At 32.9% G+C, this 23009-nt stretch overlaps 1 protein-coding gene across 1 annotated transcript in view; it reads right to left on the bottom strand.

Annotated features, from left to right (window-relative positions):
* Positions 1–7493: 7493 nt before the first annotated feature.
* LOC116123208 (L-type lectin-domain containing receptor kinase S.4-like) overlaps positions 7494–23009 on the bottom strand; it is an 83786-nt gene continuing 68270 nt past the window's right edge. The window contains exons 5-7 of the mRNA XM_031409006.1: positions 8201–8438; positions 7904–8057; positions 7494–7802 (exon numbers count right to left, since the gene is read on the bottom strand). Of these exons, the coding sequence (XP_031264866.1) occupies positions 7494–7802; positions 7904–8057; positions 8201–8438 (701 nt within the window). The remainder of the gene's footprint in view (positions 7803–7903; positions 8058–8200; positions 8439–23009) is intronic.

The raw sequence follows: 23009 nt of genomic DNA on the forward strand, positions 1-23009 counted from the left end.
TTGTTTATTAAATTTTAGGGTTAATTCATGAGTCAAGTTTGTAGAACTTATAAAAACTAATGTAAAAAAAAAATATATATATATATATATATATACAACGGTATTGAAGTTTCATGCATAAAAACATCATATACAATAGTAATATTTTCATGATGTATAAGAATATTTATGTAAAACTAGAAATACAATTGTCATAAAAAATGGGACCATATATTACAAAGTAGACCAATAATATAAGACTCAGAAGGATAAAAAATGTAACACATATATACAAACAAATATAAGGAGTTAATTATTGGGGGTTGGTGACCACTTCAACAATTAAGATGGCAGCTCGTCAACACAAGCTAGTCAACTTGAGATTGTAACTCATCTCCCCGACGCATACGGGGTCTAATAATAGTAGTTTTTTCTTTTAATAAATCTAGTATATGAACATATTAGATAAAGAGATATTTCAATAATACTAACTTTATTGATTATAGTTAAGATTTTGAATGAATTAAAGTAAATCGTGCGTATATTTTTTCTTTATTGTCTATATTATTAGACACTATTTATGTGTGATTATTTACTTATTTATTCCCTATTACTTTCTAGATTTTTTCATTAATCACATAGAAATTGTGAATTTTTCAAGAGGATTTATCGTAGACATGGTATCGATTATTTGTTGATGGTAATATCAATTGTTAATGCATTCGGTGAGTGAGAATTATAAGATAAGAAGAAAGAGGGAGAGAGAATGGAGACCGTGCAGTGTCTTTTTTGCAAACCAAGGAAGGGAACATGAACCTAAAGGGAAAGAAAGGAATCAGAACTCTGCATTTATTATTATTGTATTGAGGCGAACAGACATTGATTTACGAGTCCCTTTCACTTCCCTAGAATCAAGATCAACTACCCCCACTTTTTTTTTTTTTTCCCCCGAAACTCCACTGCAAATGCCCCATCTCCTGTATTAATTATTATATTATTAATTTTATTTCTTTTTCTTGGAGGAATATCAATTTATAGACAATTATTTTAAAAAAAAAATCTCTTTTAAATATCGTGGATAGTTTTGTATTTTAAATTTTCCCTTAAATTTATTGGTAATTAACGATAAAAAATAAAAATAAAAAAAAAAAGAAGAAGAAATTTGTCCCTTTTTGTATGTTTCATAACTTTTGTTCGTTCAAGATAAGTTTCCAGAAAAAGTGTCCAGAATTATTCTCTCCCTTTTCTTTTCTACAAAAAATGTTTGAAATTGACCCTTCAATATATTTCATGATCTACACGTTGATCCGCAACCCCACCTCTTTTCACTTGTCATTCTGTCAAACATTACTTATATGCATTTTTCACAAAATTCCGACTATGCATGAATATGCATTTTTCTTTAATTGAATTCGGACTTTGAATTACTCTAAACATATAGAATTTTAGAAGAAAAGTTTTTTTTCTATATATGACTGTCTTGTACTCTCAGTCATTCTTTCGATGAAATGAGATGGATGGCTATGAAAAAAAAATTTGTGTTACAATTTCAATTATATGTTTTTCAGAGAGAAAATTATACTGGCACTGGCTCTTCAGTCTTCAGTCGACAAGAATTAAGTTCATTCAATAAATCAAATGAATAATCGCTGCAGCAATTAATGAACTCCAGTAAATTAGTGCTCCATATATATATTCGAAAATTATTTGCTGCGATTGTTTCGTTATTTCACCGCTATTCTCGCCTTATTCCAAATACAAATAAGTGATTATTCCCTCATCATAAATTAAAAAATTATTTTAAATCCTCTAGGTTTATTAATTAACAAAAACACTTCTAACAAAAAAATTTATAAATTAATAAAAATACCCTCACCCACCCATAATCGTCAGATTTCGACAACCACCATCGATGGTGGTTAAAATCTATCACAACGACACACTGTCGATCGAAATTGACTGGTAATGAATCGATTTGACATTTTTCGATCAGATCCACTATGGATCTAGCCAAAAAAGACTAGATTTGGTTGTCAACGACGGCCAAGAGATTGCCATCGTTGACCTTCAACGACGACTAAGAGTTGGCCGTTGTTGACCTTCGATGATGACAATATCCTTTGTTGTCGCTAACGGCCAGATCTGGCTGTAGATCTAGCTAGATCCGTGATGGATTTAGTAGGTTGTGTGCTGTAACGCCAGATTTTAGACTTTGGGTGGGTGGGGGTGTTTTTGTCATTTTACAAAATTTTTATATATTAGGGTGTTTAGTTAAATTAGCAAACCTAAGGGGTTTTTCTTGTTAGTTTTTAAATTCTACCTCGTAATAATCACCTAACTCTACCTATGAATAATATTTCAAAAATACTACTCAAAATAATAAAACAAACATACTTGTACTATTTTAGGTATTGTTCATACCAATTTTATTTGTTTTTTTTAATGATAGAGGGTATTTGAATCAGTTTATACGTATTTCAATTAATCTTTTGATACAATAAAACTATCGATCAGATAAAAGTTTTAATAACTAGTAACTATCTCTATTAACAATTTATAAGAAATTTAAACTCAAAACTTCTTAAATATTAATATTTAAGAGTCTTTATCAAATCATTTATTGATCAAATAATAGTTATACAAATTTCTTTCTAATTGCTATATTTGTAATTACGTTTTTTCTTAAATTACCAGTCTAGTTTAGTTTGGATGGGAAGGTGAGAGCGAGGGTGATGGAACACAGAAGGGACCTTATCACATCATATCACCACTTTATTCTACTGGACCAAAGTTAATAATATGCTTGTAAAGCTGTCGTCGTCATCATATCATATCATGTCGTCTCCACCCTCGATACAAGATCATGCATTAATTGTTTTTATTATCAAATTTTGCAAACCGTATGGTCGTTGCCTTGCCTCTCTCTTCCCATCTCAATTCTATATAAGGCTCGCTCATTTACACTTTCTTTTTCATTATGAGTAAGATGTTATCATACATACTCTCTAGCAACCTTACATGTAGGTTTAGAAAGTATGGTGCAGCCAAGGATGACTTGCCGATCGACTCTTTGTATTCAAAAACATAAATAAATAGCTAAAGCTTCTGTGAATTAAATGTATAAATTGGCAAGTGGTCTTTGGCTACATGTTTCTTTCTGCTCCTCATGTTAGGCTTTTGGAGATAAGTTACAAGCTCTTCTGAAGGATATCACGACCAGAAAAAATTGTTCTCCTTCACAGACAGACCCTTCTTGACAGACTACGTTTCCTCTGGTTCACCATCGACCATAAAGTTCGAAGACTGCTAGCTAGCTGCATGCTCTTCAGCTAGCGTATATTTCAATATCATGGTAACGAGACATCAATCATTGATTAAACTTTTTGCTCACAGATTAATTATCTATCAAGTTTTGATGTGTTTAATACTCTCTCTTTGACTCTTTCTGCTAAAATTTGTTGCAGTGAAGATAGCTAGCAGCCAGGTAGGATTGTGTAAAATTTGTCTTTTCTGTGTATCTTTAGGAAAAAAAATTTATGCACACACTTGTGTGGAAATGTTAAACTCATCTGGTAGCTTAAAGTTCTCTCCAAATGACAGAAGTCTACAATGAAATTCACTTTTAACGATGCATCACGTGCTCCACCGCTAGTTTCTTCTCCAGCTTTCCGTAATAACCTAGAACTTGTTATATGTATATAGATGGATACATGTGATCACATTATGATAAAGACTACATATTCAAAGAGATCAGCCTGGAAATAATATATTCTTGTTATGAGTTTTTATTAATTTGAAGCTTATTAATTAACGTGCTCCTGCTATTGTTTTTTTTTTAATCTTCTTTCTTCTTTGGTGACTGTAACTATTTGTTTATATGCATTGTTACATATACATATATTTTCCCTTGTTAAAGCATGAAGACATTTCCTTCTCTCCTATGCTTGAAAGGGAATCTTCAAAGAAATGTTAACTTTGAGTGACTGGTCGGTTGGTTCTATTAATTTCCAACGACATTGGTTAGCTATTGAAGACATTTGTCTCTAAAAATTAGGAAGGGCTGGCTGTAGCAGTCAAACCTTTTGATAGCTCTTCAATTGACAAGTCGTTTGGATGTGAAAGTCATGATATTCGTAAACTGACAAACCTTTAACTTCATGTCGTCTACTCAATGAAAGTATGAATCCATCTCCTTCAAGGTCCCAAAGAGCAATTTGCATTCATTTTGAGTAACTATGAATGACGGGGTATTATTCTACCAACAAAATTATAAGCAATAAGTCTTTTACTTTATAATTAAAAATGATTTTGGGATTGCAATTTCTTAAGAAGCACTTTTGCTCAGTAATACTTTATCTAAAAAGATATTAATATAAAAGTACTCTCAAATACCTTTTAAATTATAAACAATAAATCAATCATTTTTAATTACAAAAAACTGAACCTTCATTTCCGCATACTGAGTCCTTAAAATTGATTGAGTTAACCTTGAGGGATTGGTCGGGTGGTCGAATGGTTTACTCTCTTTATTGATTTTTTTGGGTTTAAATCACTTTAGGGTCATTGACTATATTTATGGTTTTACTTAAGGTGTTCAATAGATTTCGCAGATTAGTTGAGGTACGCTTAAACTGGATGAAAAAAAAAATAAAAAAAAATTAATTGAGGTATGAAGTGTTTCAACTATAATGATAAACAAAACTTACATTATCTTGTTAACACTCACTCAACAAGACCCAACAAAAAATCAACTGGGCTTGTATCAAAAGAATGTAGTTTGGGCTTGTTGGGTCTGAAATTTTAGCCCAGCCTAATCCACCATCCAGGCTCTAAGTTTGACCCGAGTCTGATTCTGTCTCGGTTCGATCCAGAGCACTTGTTCCAATCTATTAGCTCTCGATTTTTTTGATCTGCTACTGGAAAAAAGAAATTGTGAAAGAAGTATAATAGATGAACTGATCTGGGTACTTTCAGTGTAATGAAAAGCAGGTAGTAGATGTGCTAACCAAAAATAAATGAGTCTTGAGCTTTTATTTGGCATGTATTCATAGACCAAAATTTTCCCTTCTCCACGAATGCAGTAACAAGAAATATCTATCAATCAAAAGATATAGTTCAAGAAATATCAACAATTAATCCCCATGAAAATTCTAATTCATGTTAGCCAACAGTGTGAAATTGCTTACTGATGTATAAAGATTTACATCTCATATATATGCTTCTATTCCCTTCCAGAAATGGCATTCTGTCTTCATTTTTTTCTTCTCTTTTTTTTCTCGGGGGAAAATTTCCAGTGACTTTCTTTTGTTTTTAATTGGCTTTATTTCAGGTTGTGATTCAAAATTTTCAAATCGAAGTCCTCTTCAAAATTGTATGTCTTCCAATAAAGATATGACTGTAGAATGTACTACTGCCTATACCTAATAAAAGGACTCGCTGGATAGGTGCAGAATTATCATGTATATCACCTTGGTTGAGTGTGTCTATTGTTGCAGCAACATGAAAATGATAAAAGTATTTGGTGAATACTGTTGTTTTAGTTAGCCATTGATAATTAATCTGATAAGAAAAGATGGGTGAATTCCAAATTAAAAAGAGTTGTTTGATTTATGTATCATCTTTCTATCTTAGACTTCTCATTTGTCTTTCAATTTCTTTCTTTCATCTTGTTGGGGAGAGAGTTGTAGATTTAACTCACGTTAGAGTGTGGTTACCCATTTTAAGTGCAGCGGAATAATTATCAAGTAGATTAAACATTTCCAATTTAAACACATCAAACATAAGTGTGGAAAATAAAGAAAAAGCCATATACATGGTTCCGCTAAATCTACTTTTAGCCTACATCCATGGGACTTTGTCCAGATTGAAGCAATCCACTAAGTTAAAAACACATTACAAGATATAGTTCAAAGTTGATCTAAGTTACAGTAAAAAGAACTCTCTATTCAACTTTACATTTAGCACCACACTTTGAATCCTCAACGTATAGCAATTACTTAGACCTTTTTCACGCCGGGAACACACCCGTTAGCAGCTTGTGAACCACCAAGCTTCAAGCACCGTTGCCACACTCCAACATCAGCAAAGGAACCACGTTCCGAGAGCCATCGAGACAGTGTTTGATATGGTGAAGTTTTGGCATAAATATGGAAATGAACCTTAAACCTTAAGAGAAAGAAAATACTCTAAGAAATTTAGAGTACAATAAAACAAAATATCCAAAATATTAGATTCATGCATACTAGAAAGGGTATTTTATAATGAAAATTTTCTTGCTCAACATTATAGTGCTAAGTCAACCAACAAGGACTGATGCATGTTTGTCCAATTAAGGAAAATATTCATTCTTTTGGTTTGGACCACAAAACAAATTGGGAAGAAAACTTTATTCCCTAAGACCACTTAAGAATGTTATGACACACGTAAAAAGGTCATAAAAAGTGAGAGATAGAGATAAACAATATTTTTTTTACTTTATCAGATACGTAACTCGTGCTGGGTTACAACTATCTAAAACGAGAGAGAGAGCACAAATTGTTGTGCACACACTCTCTAAACGAAATAAGTCAAGACTTAAGTTTGGCAACCAGTGTGCACACAGAACATATGTCCACACATACAATTCATAAGTTTGACAAATATGAGTTTTCCGTACATCTTTTACCCATTAACGGATTTGACTTGACAAAGAAATTCTAAGTTTAGGAAGCGAAGTGGTACATGACAACACTGAACGAGATAATACTCTTACATTGAACAGCAAGGTTAATGAAAGCAGAGTAGCCTTTATGCGTGGCATTTCTTCCTCTCATCCTCTGTTTTTAACTTTGATTCACCAGTTCTAGAAATAATCTTTTAAGTCTAGGTTGAGCTTCTCTGCGTGTAATGAGATGACATGGTTAGTCAAATACTACATTATTGTTGAGCAGATGCAGTAATTATACATCAATATTTGGATTCACATCCAAAATGTTTACTTATTTTGCATACAACATTACTCTTTCTAAAAAAAGGGTCGATCGGAACAGTGTTTTCATTAGATTGTATCGAAGAAGTATTAAATATGTGAGTATTTATTATCCCGGAAATTCCAATAAATTCAGAACTACATAAGAATGAGATCCACCATCAAATCTTTCATTATTCTAAGTACGAAAGCTTCACAGAGTCCAGTAAATCCCACACTTTAACTTGAAATACACAGAAACAATGGCAAGAAAGGAAGAATAAAAGAGAGCTTTTATTACTACAATTCACCTTACTCAGTAAAATACAAAGAAAAAAGATCCAATTTAAACTAGTGGGAAGAGATACTAGTTGTGTGAAGAGTGCAGCTACAGCTTAATTCCAAGTAGGACTGTGATATGTGTCATAGCTACCTCATAAGTGGCTGTGTCATCACCAAGTGGAGCTGACTTCTCTGGACACATTAGCAGAACGGTAAAGTCAGTTATCATACAAAAGGAATTCCAATCTTACTCTCGTGTCCTGGAAAAAAAATTGTCCCTTTGCCTTTATCGTGGATCCATTACTGATATGGTTAAGTTATTGTCTGTATTCTCTGCCCTGTTTATTCCACTCGCATTGTCCACAACAATCTTTCTTTCAATGGAAAATGCAGGCTGTTTTGGCACTGGCAATTTTACACCTTCACTTGTTGACATAGAAATAACAACTGACATGATAGGTCTGTCCATTGGATTGTGTTCAACACAAAGCAAGGCCAAGTTTATACATCTCAAAACTTGGTCCTCACAGTATGAATCACGTAGTGTTGGATTCATTAGTCCTGTGGCCACACCTTCCTTCCACAACTGCCATGCCTGTGTCAAAACAATTAAATAATTATTAAACATTGAGATAAACATATATGTTGGGTTTACACATAATAACACATAATATTAGTACTGCATTATGAACTTACATATGCAATCAGGTTAAGAGGCTGACCATCATAAAAGATAATGTTGTTGCAACTCCTACCACTTATGATCTCCAAAACTAGAACTCCGAAACTGAATACATCAGATTTCTCAGAAAAGATGCCATCTATAGCGTATTCAGGAGCCATATAACCACTTAATTTCATTTATAAAGTACAATCAGTTATTTGTAAAAAAAAAATAAAAAAAAAATAAATGAATAATCAAGTTTGTTGGAGTAGCAAATTTTAATTTCCACACAAATTCAAAGAGAGATTCTTAAATTTATGTTTACTCACCGTGTGCCTACAATTCTATTCGTATTTGCTTCAGATTGACTTTTGGTAAACACTTTTGCCATACCAAAGTCTGATATCTTGGGATTCATATCTTTATCTAGTAATATATTGCTGGCTTTCAAGTCTCTATGAATTATTCTCAATCTTGAATACTTGTGTAGATAAAGTAGTCCGTGAGCTATTTCTTCAATGATGTTAAAACATTTGTTCCAATCAAACAAATTCCTTTTAGATTCATCTGTTATAATGAAAAAAGAAAGGTTTGAGGAATGTGTAACATAATAATCAAGTAGAAGTTTCAATAATGTGAAGAAACCAAGCATAGATAGTTAAAGAAATATGCATATTTACCAAAAATATATGTGTCCAAGCTTTTATTTAGCATGTATTCGTAGACCAATATTTTCTCTTGCCCTTGAATGCAGAAACCCAAGAGCCGCACCAGATTGGTGTGTTGTAATTTAGCTGCTATTATAAGCTCATTCTTGAATTCCACTAGTCCTTGTTTGGATTTTCCTGATAGCCTCTTTATTGCTACCTCTTGCCCGTCAGGCAACAAACCCTGTACAATAATAAATAGTCATTGCTTGATATGTTAGACATAAGCCTTTTGTGAAAGCAAATATACCTTGTAAACAGGTCCAAAACCACCCTCTCCAAGTTTAGTTTCAGATGAGAAATTATCTGTAGCTAGCATAATGGATGACACTTTATATACTTTCAAATTGACGCCTTTCTTTCCATCGATCTCAAGCTCCTTTGCTTCACTCATTAAATCAAACATAAACTTTGCTGTTTGGAAATTGAAAAGAAAAAGTTTGATCAGCTTGGCATTCAATAAAATATTTAATCATATTTATTTGCTCTTCATTCCATATATATATGGTTAATTTGTTGTATATATTACCTTCTAGTTGAAATGTTCTCCGTCTAATGAAGAAAAAGATACCCAAGACGAGTATAAGGGTTAATCCAACCACTATAACAGGTGAAATCCCCATCCATTTCAATAACTCAGGAGCTGCAGCATCCAATGGTGAAATCATTTACACATATAAAAATATTGTCTTCATCTGCTTCTTTGACCATTTTTTTTTTCCAATTAAGTTTGTACGTAGTAAGATACTGAAATTATAATTATAATATTTTTTCATTGAGTTCTCATCAAACGAAATTATTTTACCTAGGCGTTTAATTCTATCTACAATAATTTACTATTTTAGAAAATTTTATCTTATCAGAGGGTTTTTTATACTTCATAATTAGTTTTTAAGAATTTTAAGGAGGTTTAATAATCTCAAGAGGATTTACAGTACCAAATTATATGTGAAATTGAATAATATATAATTTATAATAATAGTCTTTATTCCTAGGAACTACTAAATAAACCTAGCTTGGAGCTAGTAATAGTCAAAACACAATACACTCAATCTAAAATGAATACAAGGGAGAGTTAATCCATTTATAAGCGGATGAGTACTGGAATTGAGGAATTCATGAGGAAATAACCCTCCATTTCAACAGACGAATATCCTTTTTACAAAATAAAAATAAATATAATTAATAATAATAATTCTCACAAAAAAATTCTGTTTGAAATATTAATAATAGTCCATGCTAAACTGAAGACATAGTATTTTGACTAAAAACACTAAACAAGAGGTAGAGTCTGACGAATAAAACTCAACAAACAAACAAAATCCTTACTGAGGACTTGTTAATTTGATTTTAGGTTGTTGTTTTTCAAGTGAACACACAGTAGAAGATATACTTTTTGTTAATATTTTATTGCTTATTTTATTTTAGGAAACCAAGCAGTTGCGGTGGCGGAGCAAAGAAATTTCACCGGTGGGCCTAAAGCGAAGGTAAAAAACCAATAAAAGCGTTCCACTTCTACAGCTGTGTATACTATTCAATATTCAAATGCAAATCGTCAAACCTGTCAGCTTTTTCTTGTCCGGAATTGAAGGAAGCGAAGAGAGATCAAGAGCTCCAGCTTGTCCATTGATTTTAAAACTCCAGCCTAAAATATAATGAAAACTAATACGAGTACCTGTTGCAGAAGAGAAGCCAATATACATGAACTTATTGAAGATTGGTGAAAGATCTAGGTGAACAGACAAGAGGGGCAATCTTGGTTTGAAAGAATGTGGAGAGATGGTGACATTTAACAAATTTTCAGATGCATCGTAATCGATCCAAGCCAGGATTGGTTTTCCACTGTCGAGACTCAAGTTTTGTTTGGTTGAATTGTTATCGAAGTAGGCTGCAGCTGAAGACTTATCAGAGATCAAGCTATTGATGTCGATGCCAACGTGGTTGCCGTCGATGTCGTAAAACTCAGGACTCTCAACTGTATCAAACTCAACAGCAAATAAATGATTTGAAGCTTTTCCGTTATTGGTTAGATTAAAGAGGCCTAGATAAGCACCAGCTACAGTATCTTTGAGCTCTTTAGATGGTGAGATGGTGAAGGCCATGCCGTGGCCACCATCATTTGGATAGGAAGGGACGATACCTAGAGCAAATGATGAAGAGAAAGAAAAGACTTCTCCATTTGTCGAGTTCTTGAATTGGATTGGCAAGCTATAGAAGGCTTGGCCTAGTAAACGTTCACTGTCGTTTGTTAAGCAAAGAACGCCATCTTTCTCAAATTTTGCAGCTCCACTTAAGGTTAGGTTGGCGCTGAAATATTTGAATCCTGGAAAATAGAGTTCATTGTCATTGAGTTGGGATGATACTGGAATGGAGAGAAAGAGGAAAGCAGAGAAGAACATGAGAAAATTTCTGGCCATGATAAGGACAAAAAGGGAAAGAACTGTGGACGCTTGAATAAAAAACAACTTGATAAGATTTTGAAGAGGTTAAGAGGTTTGGGGTTATTATTTATCATGAGGGACGGAGGTAGAAAATTTGTTCAGAAGAGTCTGACATTGAACCATTTTAAAATAAAGAAAAAAGAGCTTTTATTATCTCTAAAATAGTAATTGATGACACTTTCTTATTATTGTGGCTCAAACCTATTGACAAATCCTACTCAAAGAAATAAGTTGTTACTTAAGCAAAACATGCGAGTTTCCAGTCTTTCTCAATTAACTGATAGATGGAGGGTTGAAGCTACCCTAGCAGGTTAATAGATCACTTCATCATAATATACATATCGTACGTCCTATGTTAAGTAAAGATTTTGAGACAATAAACTCAATTTTGTATTTCAAGTATCCAAATAAATTTTCTTTATATGAGATCTTTTATTTAATGACTAACATTATTGAATAATCATTAAGATAACATAAAACTATATTTTGATACTTACAATCATAACCAATCAATTAAGCTTATTTTTTATTTGAACTCTAATCATTCTCTATATCATAATTGGGCATACACTTTTTTTTTTTAATAATAATATTATATTTTGAATTGAATAAGATATAATTTAATCAAATAGGATAAGATTCTAAGAATATGTTTGGTACATTTTTGGAAAACATTTTTTAAAAATATTTAGATTATTTTTTAACCCCCTATATTTTAGCTAAAGACCCTGCAAAATAAAAGTTTATAAATTAAAAAAAACACTTTCACTCACCTAACTGATTACCGGTAGCTGGCTATTACTATCGGACAGTGGCTAAAAGTTATCGGAATGACGCATGATTGGTTGGATTTGACTGGTCATGCACCAATTTAGCCGTTTTTGGCCAAATCTACAGCCAAATAACGACCAAGATATGATCATTGTCAATAGCCAGATCTTTGGCTGTATATCTGACTGTTTTCGGCTAAATCCATGGTGAATATGACTAGAAACAGATAATCGGCTAGATCTGACTGATCGTGAGTCATTCTGGTGTTGACGTTGATTGTTGGCAAGCGACTGTTGCTTGAGTAGATGGAGGATTTTTTTTGTTAATTTATAAATTTTTATTAAAAAATATAATTGTTAAATATTTTGAATTGAATATAATATGATTGAATTTTGAATTAAATAATTAATATTAAAACAAATATATTTTTCATTTTTTAGGATAAAGTAGTAAAATAAAATAGGATAATACATTCCTATGTATCTAAATTCTTTTTCTACAAACATTAATATTTGATATGGACATGGGTTAGCTGACAAATCAAAACAAGACAGAGCAGGCGGTCCCCAAACTCCAACGTCTCTGACTTGTCAAAATTTGATTCGTTAAATTTTATACATGGTGCTGCTTCTGTTAGCCATTGATAAGGTAATTAATAATATTCCACAACTGATGGAGCCTGCGATAACATCAGTCAACTAGTGGAAATCGGATCAATTATACGTGGATAGAAATGCTTCACGTGGATAGAAATGCTTCCCTCGCGATAGTCGTACCGTATGTTCCAAGTCAAAATAATAATAATAATAATAATAAATAAATAAATAACTTGACGTCTGCTAGAAGATAAGAGTTCTTATAAACTCTATGCTTTACTTAGCTTATGTGTGTGCCTCCATTTCTATGTGATGATTTTTTATCAAAGAGAAGAAATGAAAGCTAATACATAAGAGAAAAATCAAGAGAATCAAAGTTTGAGAGAATTCGAATGAATTTTCGTTAATTGATAAAATGATTACAAGCTGTTTGTATACTTAGATTCCAGTAAATCCAAGGGAAAGATGAGGTGACGGGTGAGAAGAAGAAAGAGAAGAAGATGAAGTGCCATTTTGAAAATATATAATATAAGAAAAGAGATACGGAAAAAGAGAGAGTGGCAAAAAAGAAGGAGAAAAGAAGAAAGAAAAGACAAATTACATGTTGGAAATAAATATAATAAATATTATGATATCTTGACAGTCCATCTGTCAGACCGGTTGGACCGTTTAGATCGAAACCGGTCCATTACGAATCACCTTCGGTCCGTTTCGGAACATTCTTTGTAACCAAGAATTTTCCATAGCAGTTTTTTCCGTGAATAATTATGACCAAGTACGAACAAATGTGGAGTAAATTTATTTTCTTTTGAGTTGGGAGTCTTGAGTTCATTTTTGGATGGAGAGTTCGGACGTGATTGAGCGAGAGGGTCGCATGGTGTGGAGAAGACTATATTTGTTGCAGTGGGGAAGAAGTAAAGAGTAAACGATCAGAGCTTTTTGGAAGAAGATTTGCTTGCTTCATGTTCACAAGCCTGCTGTGTTGTTGCATGGGTGAATTGTCGTTTAATTCTCTGTCTGGTTTGCGAATTTTTAAGCATAGATGATGTGTATTTACTTCTTTTGTTTTATTAAAAGAAAATGAAGAATATAATTTCTTTCGGAAAAGAAAAAATGAATCGCTTTCTATTTTCGAATTAGATCTATACAAACTTTGATCATATTCTAAGTTTTAGAATTTTTCTGATATTGTTGCATTATTTGCAGAGGAAAGTAATTATACTGTCGATGAGCGGAAAAAGATTTAGTTCTAAGCACCTCGTGAACTTGAAAGGCAAAAAGTGCAAGAAATTCTAAATCATATTTGCTTATTCTCATCAATATGAGTATTGTTTCTTCTCGGTATTTGATTTGGATTTTTTTTATGCATTCTAAAACAAAGTCAGAAGATAATGATTTTGATATCATTTGCAGCGGTTGGTTATACTGCTACATATTATCTGGTTTATATTCAAATTCAAAAGAGTTGTTTGATTTTGATATATCTTCTATCTTAGACTTCTCATCGTCTTTCAATTTCTTTCTTTCATCTTTTACCCATTACGATTTTACTTGACACAAGTTTAGGAAGCGAATTGGTACATGACACACTGAACAGATAATACTCTTACATTGAACAGCAAGCTTACTGAAAGCAGAGTACCCCTCCTCTCATCCTCTGTTTTTAACTTTGATTCACCAGTGAAAGAATAATTTTTTAGGTCTAGGTTGAGCTTTTTGAGTGTAAAGATGACAGGGTACGGAAATACTACATTACTCTTGAGCAGATGGAAGTAATTATACATTATATTTGGATTCAAATCCAAAATCTTTACTAATTTGTATGCAACATTATCCCAACAAATATTGCATATGTGAGTATAATCATCCGAATCCAATAAATTCAGAACTACAAAGATGAGATCCACCATCAAATCTTTCATTATTATGAGTCAAAAGCTTCATAAATCCAGTAAATGCACGACTTTAACTAGAAATACACTGAAACTGGCAAGAAAGGAGAATAAAATAGAGCTTTTATTACTACAATTCACCTTACTCAGTAGAGTACGAAGAAAAAAGTCTTCATCGTGGATCCATTACAGATATAGTTAGTTATTATTGTATCTCTGCCCTGCTTATTCCACTCGCATTGTCCACAACAATCTTTCTTTCAATGGAAAATGCAGGCTGTTTGGCACTGGTAATTTTACTCCTTCACTTGTTAACATAGAATAACAACTGACATGATAGGTCTGTCCATTGATTTGTTCAACACAAAGCAAGGCCAAGTTAATACATCTCAAAACTTGTTCTTCACAAAATGATCATGTAGTGTTGGATTCATTAGTTCTTGCTACACCTTCCTTCCACATCTGCCATCCTGTGTCAAAAGCATTAATATTAACATTGAGATAAGCAGAGGTTGTAATTTTAACAATAAAAAGCGGCAGTGCTACATTATGAACTTACATATGCAACGAGGTTGAGAGGTTGACCATCATAAAAGATGTTGTTGTTGGACCTTCTCCACCTTATGATCTCCAAATTAAAACTCACCTGAATACATCAGATTTCTCAGAGAAGATGCCACTATAGCATATTCAGGAGCCATATAACCACTGGATTTCATTTGTAAAGTAGAACTAGTTTTTATGTAGAAAAAAATAGATAATCAGGTTCATTGGAGCAGCAACTTTAATTTCATACAAATTCAAAAGAGATTCTAAATTATAATTTACTCACCGTGTGCCCACAACTCTATTTGTATTTGCTTCAAGTGAGTTGTGGTAACACTTAGCCATACCAAAATCAGATATTTTGGGATTCTATTTTTTGTCAAGTAATATATTGCTGGCTTTCAAGTCTCTATGAATTATTCTCAGTCTTGAATACTTATGTAGATAAGTATCCTTGAGCTATTCTTCAATGATGTTAAAATATTTGTTCCAATCAATCAACTTCCTTTTAGATTCATCTGTTATAAAGAAAAAAGAGTTTGAGGAACGTGTAACATATAATCAAGCGAAGTTTCAATAATGTGAAGAAACCAAGCATAGATAGTTAAAGAAATAAGCATATATACCAAAATATATATGTTCCAACTTTTATTTGGCATGTATTCATAGACCAATATTTTCTCTTCCCCTTGATGCAGAAACCCAAGAGCCGCACCAGATGGTGTGCTGTAATTTAGCTACAATTATAAGCTCATTCTTGAACTCCACTAGGCCTTGTTTGGATCTTCCTGATAACCTCTTTTATTGCTACCTCTTGCCCTTCAGGCAACAACCCTGAACATAATAATATTCATTGCTTGATATGTTAGACATAAGCCTTTTGTGAAAGCAAATATACCTTGTAAACGGTCCAAAACCACCCTCTCCAATTTAGTTTGAGATGAGAAGTTATCGGTAGCTTGCATAATGGACGACGCTCTATATACTTTCAAATTGACGCCTTTCTTTCCATCTACTCACAGCTCCTTTGCTTCATCATTTAAGTCAACAGAAACTTTGCTGTTTGGAAATTGACAAAAAAAGTTTGATCAGCTTGGTATTCATAAAAATAAAACTCTAATATTTGCTCTTCTTCCTATATATATATATGGTTTAATTTGTTGTATATATTACCTTCTAGTCGAAATCTTCTCCATCTAATAGAAAATTAAACCCAAAACGAGTACAACGATATCCAACCACTATAACAAGTGAAATCCCCGTCCAATTCAATATCTCAGGAACTGCAGCATCCAATAGTAAAATCATTTCTCATAAAAAATTTGTCTTATCTTTTTCTTTAACCTTCTAATTTTTGCAATTAAGTTTGTCTGTAATTAGATACTAAATTAAATTATAATATGTTTTAATTGGGTTCTCATCAAACTCAATTAATTTGCGTACATCACATTTAAGTGTTTTTTTATACTTCATAATTAGTTTATAAGAATTTTAAGGAGGTTTAATAATCTCAAGAGGACTATAGTACGAAATTATGTATGAAATTGAATATATCCTAAAGAGGGTCTACAGTGTTTAATCTTTATTCCTAGCAACTCCTAAATAAACTAGCTTCGAGCTGTTATAGTCCAACACAAGTATACACTAATCTAAAATGAAAACAGTGACTGTAATGTAAATATTTTATTGTGGTGGTGGCCCAAAGCGAAGGTAACAACGAATAAACGTTCTACTTCTACATTTCAGCATTACTGATTTTCTTGATGACGTAGAATAACATTTACTATTCAATATTCAAAGGCAAATCGTCAAACCTGTCGCTTTTCGTTTCCGGAATTGACGGAAGAGAAGAGAGATCAAGAGCTGTAGCTTCTCCATTGATTTTAAAACTCCAGCCAAATATATGAGATTGAGAAGCACCAATAGAACGTGTGAAGAAGAGAAGCCAATATACATGAACTCATGAAAGATTGGTGAAAGATTGACGTTAAAAGACAAGAGGGGCAATCTTGGTTTGGAAGAATGTGGAGAGGGTGACATTTAACAATTTTCAGAGCATCGTAATCGATCCAACCAGGATTGGTTTTCCACTAATGAGACTCAATTTTGTTTGTTGAACTGTCATCGATGTAGGCTGCAGCGGAAAGATATTCGACGCCAAGCTGTTGATGTCGATGCCAACATGGTTGTCGTTGATGTCTAGAAACTCGGTATTTTGATCGATCAAACTCAACCGCAAATAAATGATTTGATAAGCTTCCCATGTTGTTTTCATTAAAGAGGCCTAGGTACTGCTGGAAAACCTCTGAGCTCTTAGATGGTGAATGGTGAAGGCCATGCCATGGCCCCGAAATTCTGGATGGAGGGCGATACCTAGAGCAAATGAGGAAGAGAAAGAAAAGACTTCTCCATTTGTCGAGTTCTTAAACTGGATCGGCAAGCTATAAAGGCTTGACCTTGTAATTGTTTAACGATATCGTGTAATCAAAAATGGTATGTTTGTTAAGCAAGAAATCCTTTTCTCAATTTTTGCACCTCACTTAAGGTTAGGTTGGCGCTCAAATCTTTGAATCCTGAAAATAGAGTTTTTTTCATTGAGTTGGGATGATACTGGAATGGAAGAAAGAGGAAACAGAGAAGAACATAGAAAATTTCTGGCCATGATAAGGACAAAAGGGAAGACGGGACGCTTGAATAAAAAACAACTTAATAAGATTTTGAAGAGGTTAAGAGTTTGGGGTTATTATTTCAAGAGGGACGGAGGTAGAAAATTTGTTCAGAAGAGTGACATTGAACCATTTAAAATAAGAAAACTCACATTATTTTATTATCTCTAAAATTAGTATCATCATATACTTTAGAGATAATGAGTTACAAAACAAAAAGGTATCTAAAACAATACTTGGAGACAACAAACATTAACATAACTTATTATGTTTTAGAGTCTATCCTTACCTTGAAAAAAGTAGTCTTTGTCATAAACGACCATAGATCTAACCCTGAAACAGTGTACAACTAACCATATTACGGTTTGATCGTATGCCATTATGACGATTTTTGATAGCCTCGCCGGTGGTCCACGGTGGTTGGTGGTAATGGCTAGTTCTAGTACAATGATATTTCTGTAAATAAGGATAATAATAGGGTAAGTTCATCCTAAAAATTTAAAAGTGAGGACAAAAGGATTTGTATGATGAATAGGGTGTTTTGTAAATCTTAACAAATATAAGCTAGTTTAGACCAAATTCTCAACGTATGTGAAAAGTCAGATAACCATGTGAAAATGGACCAGAATATACTTATAAAAATTACTTCTAGTAGACAGTGATAAAAGCTTTATTTATTAAAAAAAAAAAAAAAATTTAAGCAGTTATTAGGAACTGGCCCGCGATTCACCGATTCAAGTTCAACCGAGGCCCAAGGGAGTTGGACTGCTGGTCGAAGGGGCAAAAATATATACTCATATGTTAAATGTTTCAAAATTTCCTTCTGAAATGTCATGCTAACTTTAGATAGTACATTATGTGCTTAGATAACAAATATTGTTATATTCATTTATCAAATTGATAGATTATAATAAGGTATAAAGTGAAATCGAGAAGTTTTGGCACATTATTATTTATTTTCCTGTAAAACCGTAAAAGGTAGTTAAAATTTATGTGTTCATAAATCCAAATTATGTATTGATGACGCTTTCTTATGACGTGGCTCAATCCATTGACAATTCCTACTCAAAGAATAAGTTGTTATTAACAAAACATGTGAGTCCTAGTCTTTCTCAATAATTGATAGATGGAGCATTGAATATCATTAAACCGTTCGTTAGCAGTTAATAGATTACTTCATCAATATACATATCGTACATCTATGTTAAGTAAAGATTTTAGACAATAACTCAATTTTGTGTTTTAAGTATCCAAATACAATTTCTTTTATATTATTTTTTTATCTAATGACTAACTTATTGAATAACATTAAGATAGCATAACTATATTTGATACTTACAATCATAACAATCATTAGACTTACCTTATTTTCATTTGACTCTAATCTACTCTAAATCATAATTGGCCTGTTTGTATACTTTTTTTTTTTAATAATATTCTATTTTGAATTGGATAAGATATGATATAATCAAATAGGATATGATTCTAGAATGTGTTTAGTGCTTTTTTGAAAACATTTTCTGAAAATATTTAATTATTTTTTAACTCCTCACCTTTTAGCTAACACCCCCCAATAAAAGTTTATAAATTAAAAAAAACACTCCCACCACCTAATTGATTGCCGGTAGCAGGTTACTATTACGGACGGTGTCTAAAGTCACCGGAATGGCGCATGGCTGTTGGATTTGTTGGTCGTGCACCAATTCTGGTTGTTTTTGGCCAATCTACACCAAACACAAATGACACCAAGATATATTATCTTAACGGCCGAATCTTTACCGTATATCTACTGTTTTCGAGTCAGATCCATAGTGAATATGGCTAGACATAGACAAGTCGCCAATCTGACTGATCGTGAGTCATTCCATGCTAATGGTGATTGTTGACAAACGACTGTTGTTTAGGTGGATGAAATTTTTTTTTTATTATTTATAAAACTTTTATTAAAAATATAATTAAATATTTGAGTTGAATATATAAGATTAGATTTTAAATTAAATGTTATATTAAAACAAATATATTTTTCACTTTTAGAATAAATGTAAAAAAATAGAGTAACGTATTCATATGTATCTAATTCTTTCTCTACAACATATATTTGATACGGACATGTGTTCGTTGACAAATCAAACAAGACAGAAGCTGTCCCCAACTCCAACGTCTCTGACTTGTCAAAATTTGATTCGTAATTTATACATGGTGCTGCTTCTGTTAGCCCTTGATAAGTAATTAATATATTCCCAAACTGACTGCGTTAAAAATACATCAGCAACCAGTCTTTTTTGTTTTTTTTTTTTCATTTAAAAGGACAAAATTCTTCAAAGGATGTGCACTGACTAATTAGCAAACAACTCAACGAGTGGTCCACAGTCGAAATCGATCATTATATGTCGAATAAATGCTTCCCTCGCGATTTTCGTTCTCATGGTCCAGTTGTACCGTTTACTACGTAATATTAATAGAAATTATGCACTCAGAACTTTAACTTTTTCATACCCTAGGAATTATATATACGGTTTTTACAAAAGAGATGAGGAAATTTCCCACCAACCTTCCTACAAGGACATCAGGACTCTCTAAGTTGTTAGGTGAGGTATCCTTGTACTGCTCACTGTAACAGATTTGCTTTTGCATTGCAGTGTGCTCATCTATTGCTATGGGGCTAGGTGCAATAGCAGATCCAAAAATTCTTGTTAGGATGGTTAAATAAAATATAATAGATATAATATTCATATTCTATGTTTTTAGTTGAAATTGATATAAAAGAAAAAAATTACTTATAAATTTTTTTAAATAATTGGAGGAATACTCTAGATTCACCCCTGGCTAGTTTGTTCTCTTATTGGGTTGATTGGATGCCAGTTGTAGTCTTATTGTTGGTCAAGGTGTTACTCCTTTCCTTATGTATTTTCATTTTCTCTCACAAATGAACTCATTGCTTAGCATCAAATTAACTTATTATAACCCCCTACTGAGTGGTATGAATGTACAAGAGTAAATGAGGATCTAATATGATTTCTCAGTTTGAGTCTCATTGATGACAGAAGAGTAAAAGGAGCATCTAACATTGTCGTTCGAGTTTGAGTCCCCACGACCTCTACTAAAGTGATCACTAGAGTTTGTATCCGACTGATGGTTTCAGAGTCTCAAAAAAATTAGTTAAAGTGACGCAAACTGATCTAAACACCCCTAAGCATAAAAAATAAATAAATATAAATACTTGATGTCTGCTAGAAGATAAGAGGTCTTATAAACTCTATGCTTTACTTAGCGTATGGTGGGTGCTTCCATTTTCTATTGATGATTTTTGATAAAAGAGAAGAAATGAAAGCTAATACAGAAGAAAAATCAAGACAATCACAGTTTAAGAGAATTCGAATGAATTTTTCGTTAATTGATGAAATGATTACAAGCTGCTTTATATACTAGCAGAAATGACAGTTACACGTGTTTGGTGACTTCTTGAAATGTAAACTTGGGATTAAGTTCAATCATTCAGATACCAAAAAAGATATAGATAGAAATAGTGTTCTATTTATGAGTTGGAAAGCTTCACAGCTTGCGTAATCCAAGATTTAATCGAAAAACACGGAAACAAACGAAATCCCTCTTATTTCTGTTATTCTCCTTGCTGTGGAATCTAAAAAGAAAAGAAGTCGGATTTACACCAACTTAGGAAAGAACTTGCTGATTCACCCCTGTTCTCCCTGTCCAGAACGTTATACTATGAGCTGTCATGTCTGCGCCATTAGTCCTCCGAGGCATCACCAGTTGGAGCTGACTTGCCTTACACATCAACAGGTTTAACTCCATTTCTTTCACTTTCTTCCATTGGCTTATAATTGCTTCTGCAACTTCCCATATCATCACAGATATAGGGCCACGATTTCATAGATAATTGCTTCTGCAACTTTATATTGATTTTTTAAAAATGGACTATAGATAGAAATAGTGTTCTATTTATTAATTTGATGGAAACAATTTCTTAAAAATGTGTACACATCTTTATGAAAATTCCAACTAATTAACCTTGTATAAGAATGGCTTTTTCATTATTATGAGTTGGAAAGTGTTGGTTTTGAGGCCGGGAATTCTAAAAAAGATAAGGAGATACAATTGGAAATACTGAACTTCACACTTTCATTACCTACAACTACCATTCAGATTTTTAAATTTAAAAACAAAGTTGGCCACTTAATACATCCTTAATCTAAGCTGATTACACCAAATCATGCACACACAACACACTTCAGCAGCTTCAATCTCGGCAGCAAGTGGGAATGCAGCAGCAATTTGGTGCCAAAAACTCATTCAAACAAACTAACTTCAACTGATTTCCAGCAAATTATCATACTTCAACAGAAGCTTCACAGATTCCGGTAAATCAGAGATTTAATCAGAAAAACACTGAAAGAAACGAAATCCCTCTTATTACTGCTATTCTCCTTCTGTGGAATGTACAAAAGAATCGATTTACACAACTTAGAAACCTAATACCTGATTTCACGCCCTGTTCCATGTCCTCGAGTCATCACCAGTTGAGCTGACTTGTCTTGACACGTCAAACAGGTTGTAAACTCATTTATTTCACTTTCTTCCATCGGCATTAATTGCTTCTGCAACTTCCCATATCAATATTCATGCCTGCTTCAGCCTTCATGCCTGCAAGACAAAGATTAAATCAGCAAATAGGGCCACGTTTGATACCCTGAAAATATATGTTATGAACCTTATTATTGTAGATATATACAAGTATTCATGTAGAAAAATGTACATGCCTCGCCTTCATCGTGGATCCATCTCAGATATGTTAAGTTTATTTTGTATTTTCTGCCCTGTTTTTCCTCGCATTGTCGCACAATCTTTCTTTCAATGAAAATGCAGGCTGTTTTGGCACTGGTAATTTTACACCTTCACTTGTTTACAAAGAAATAAACCAAAAATTAGGTCTGTCCATTGGATTGGTGTTCACCAAAAGCAAGCCCAAGTTTATGCATTTCAAACTTGTCTCACACATGAATCACGTAGTGTTGGATTCATTAGTCTTTGGCTACACCTTCCTTCCACAACTGCCATGCCTGTGTCCAAACACATTAAATAATTAATAACATTGAGATAAACAAGTTGTAATTTTAACACATAATAAGCACATACTACATTGTGAACTTACAATCAAACAGGTTGAAGAGGTTGACCATCATAAAGAATTATTGTTACACCTCTCAACTTAGATCTCCAAAACTAAAACTCCGAAACTGAATACATCGATTTCTCAGAGAAGATGCCACCTATAGTTATCAGGAGCCATATCACCACGATTTCATTGTAAAGTACAATCAGTTATTTGTAAAAAAAAAAAATGAAATCAGTTCATTGGAGCAGCAAACTTTATGACAACACAAATTCAAAGAGAGATTCTTAAATTTATGTTTACTCACCGTGTGCCCAAACTCTATTCGTATTTGCTTCAAGTTGATTGTGATAACACTTTTGCCATACCAAAGTCAGAATTCTTGGGA

The sequence above is a fragment of the Pistacia vera genome, unplaced genomic scaffold (assembly GCF_008641045.1).
Source record: "Pistacia vera cultivar Batoury unplaced genomic scaffold, PisVer_v2 Contig140, whole genome shotgun sequence".
Taxonomy (NCBI): Eukaryota; Viridiplantae; Streptophyta; class Magnoliopsida; order Sapindales; family Anacardiaceae; genus Pistacia; species Pistacia vera.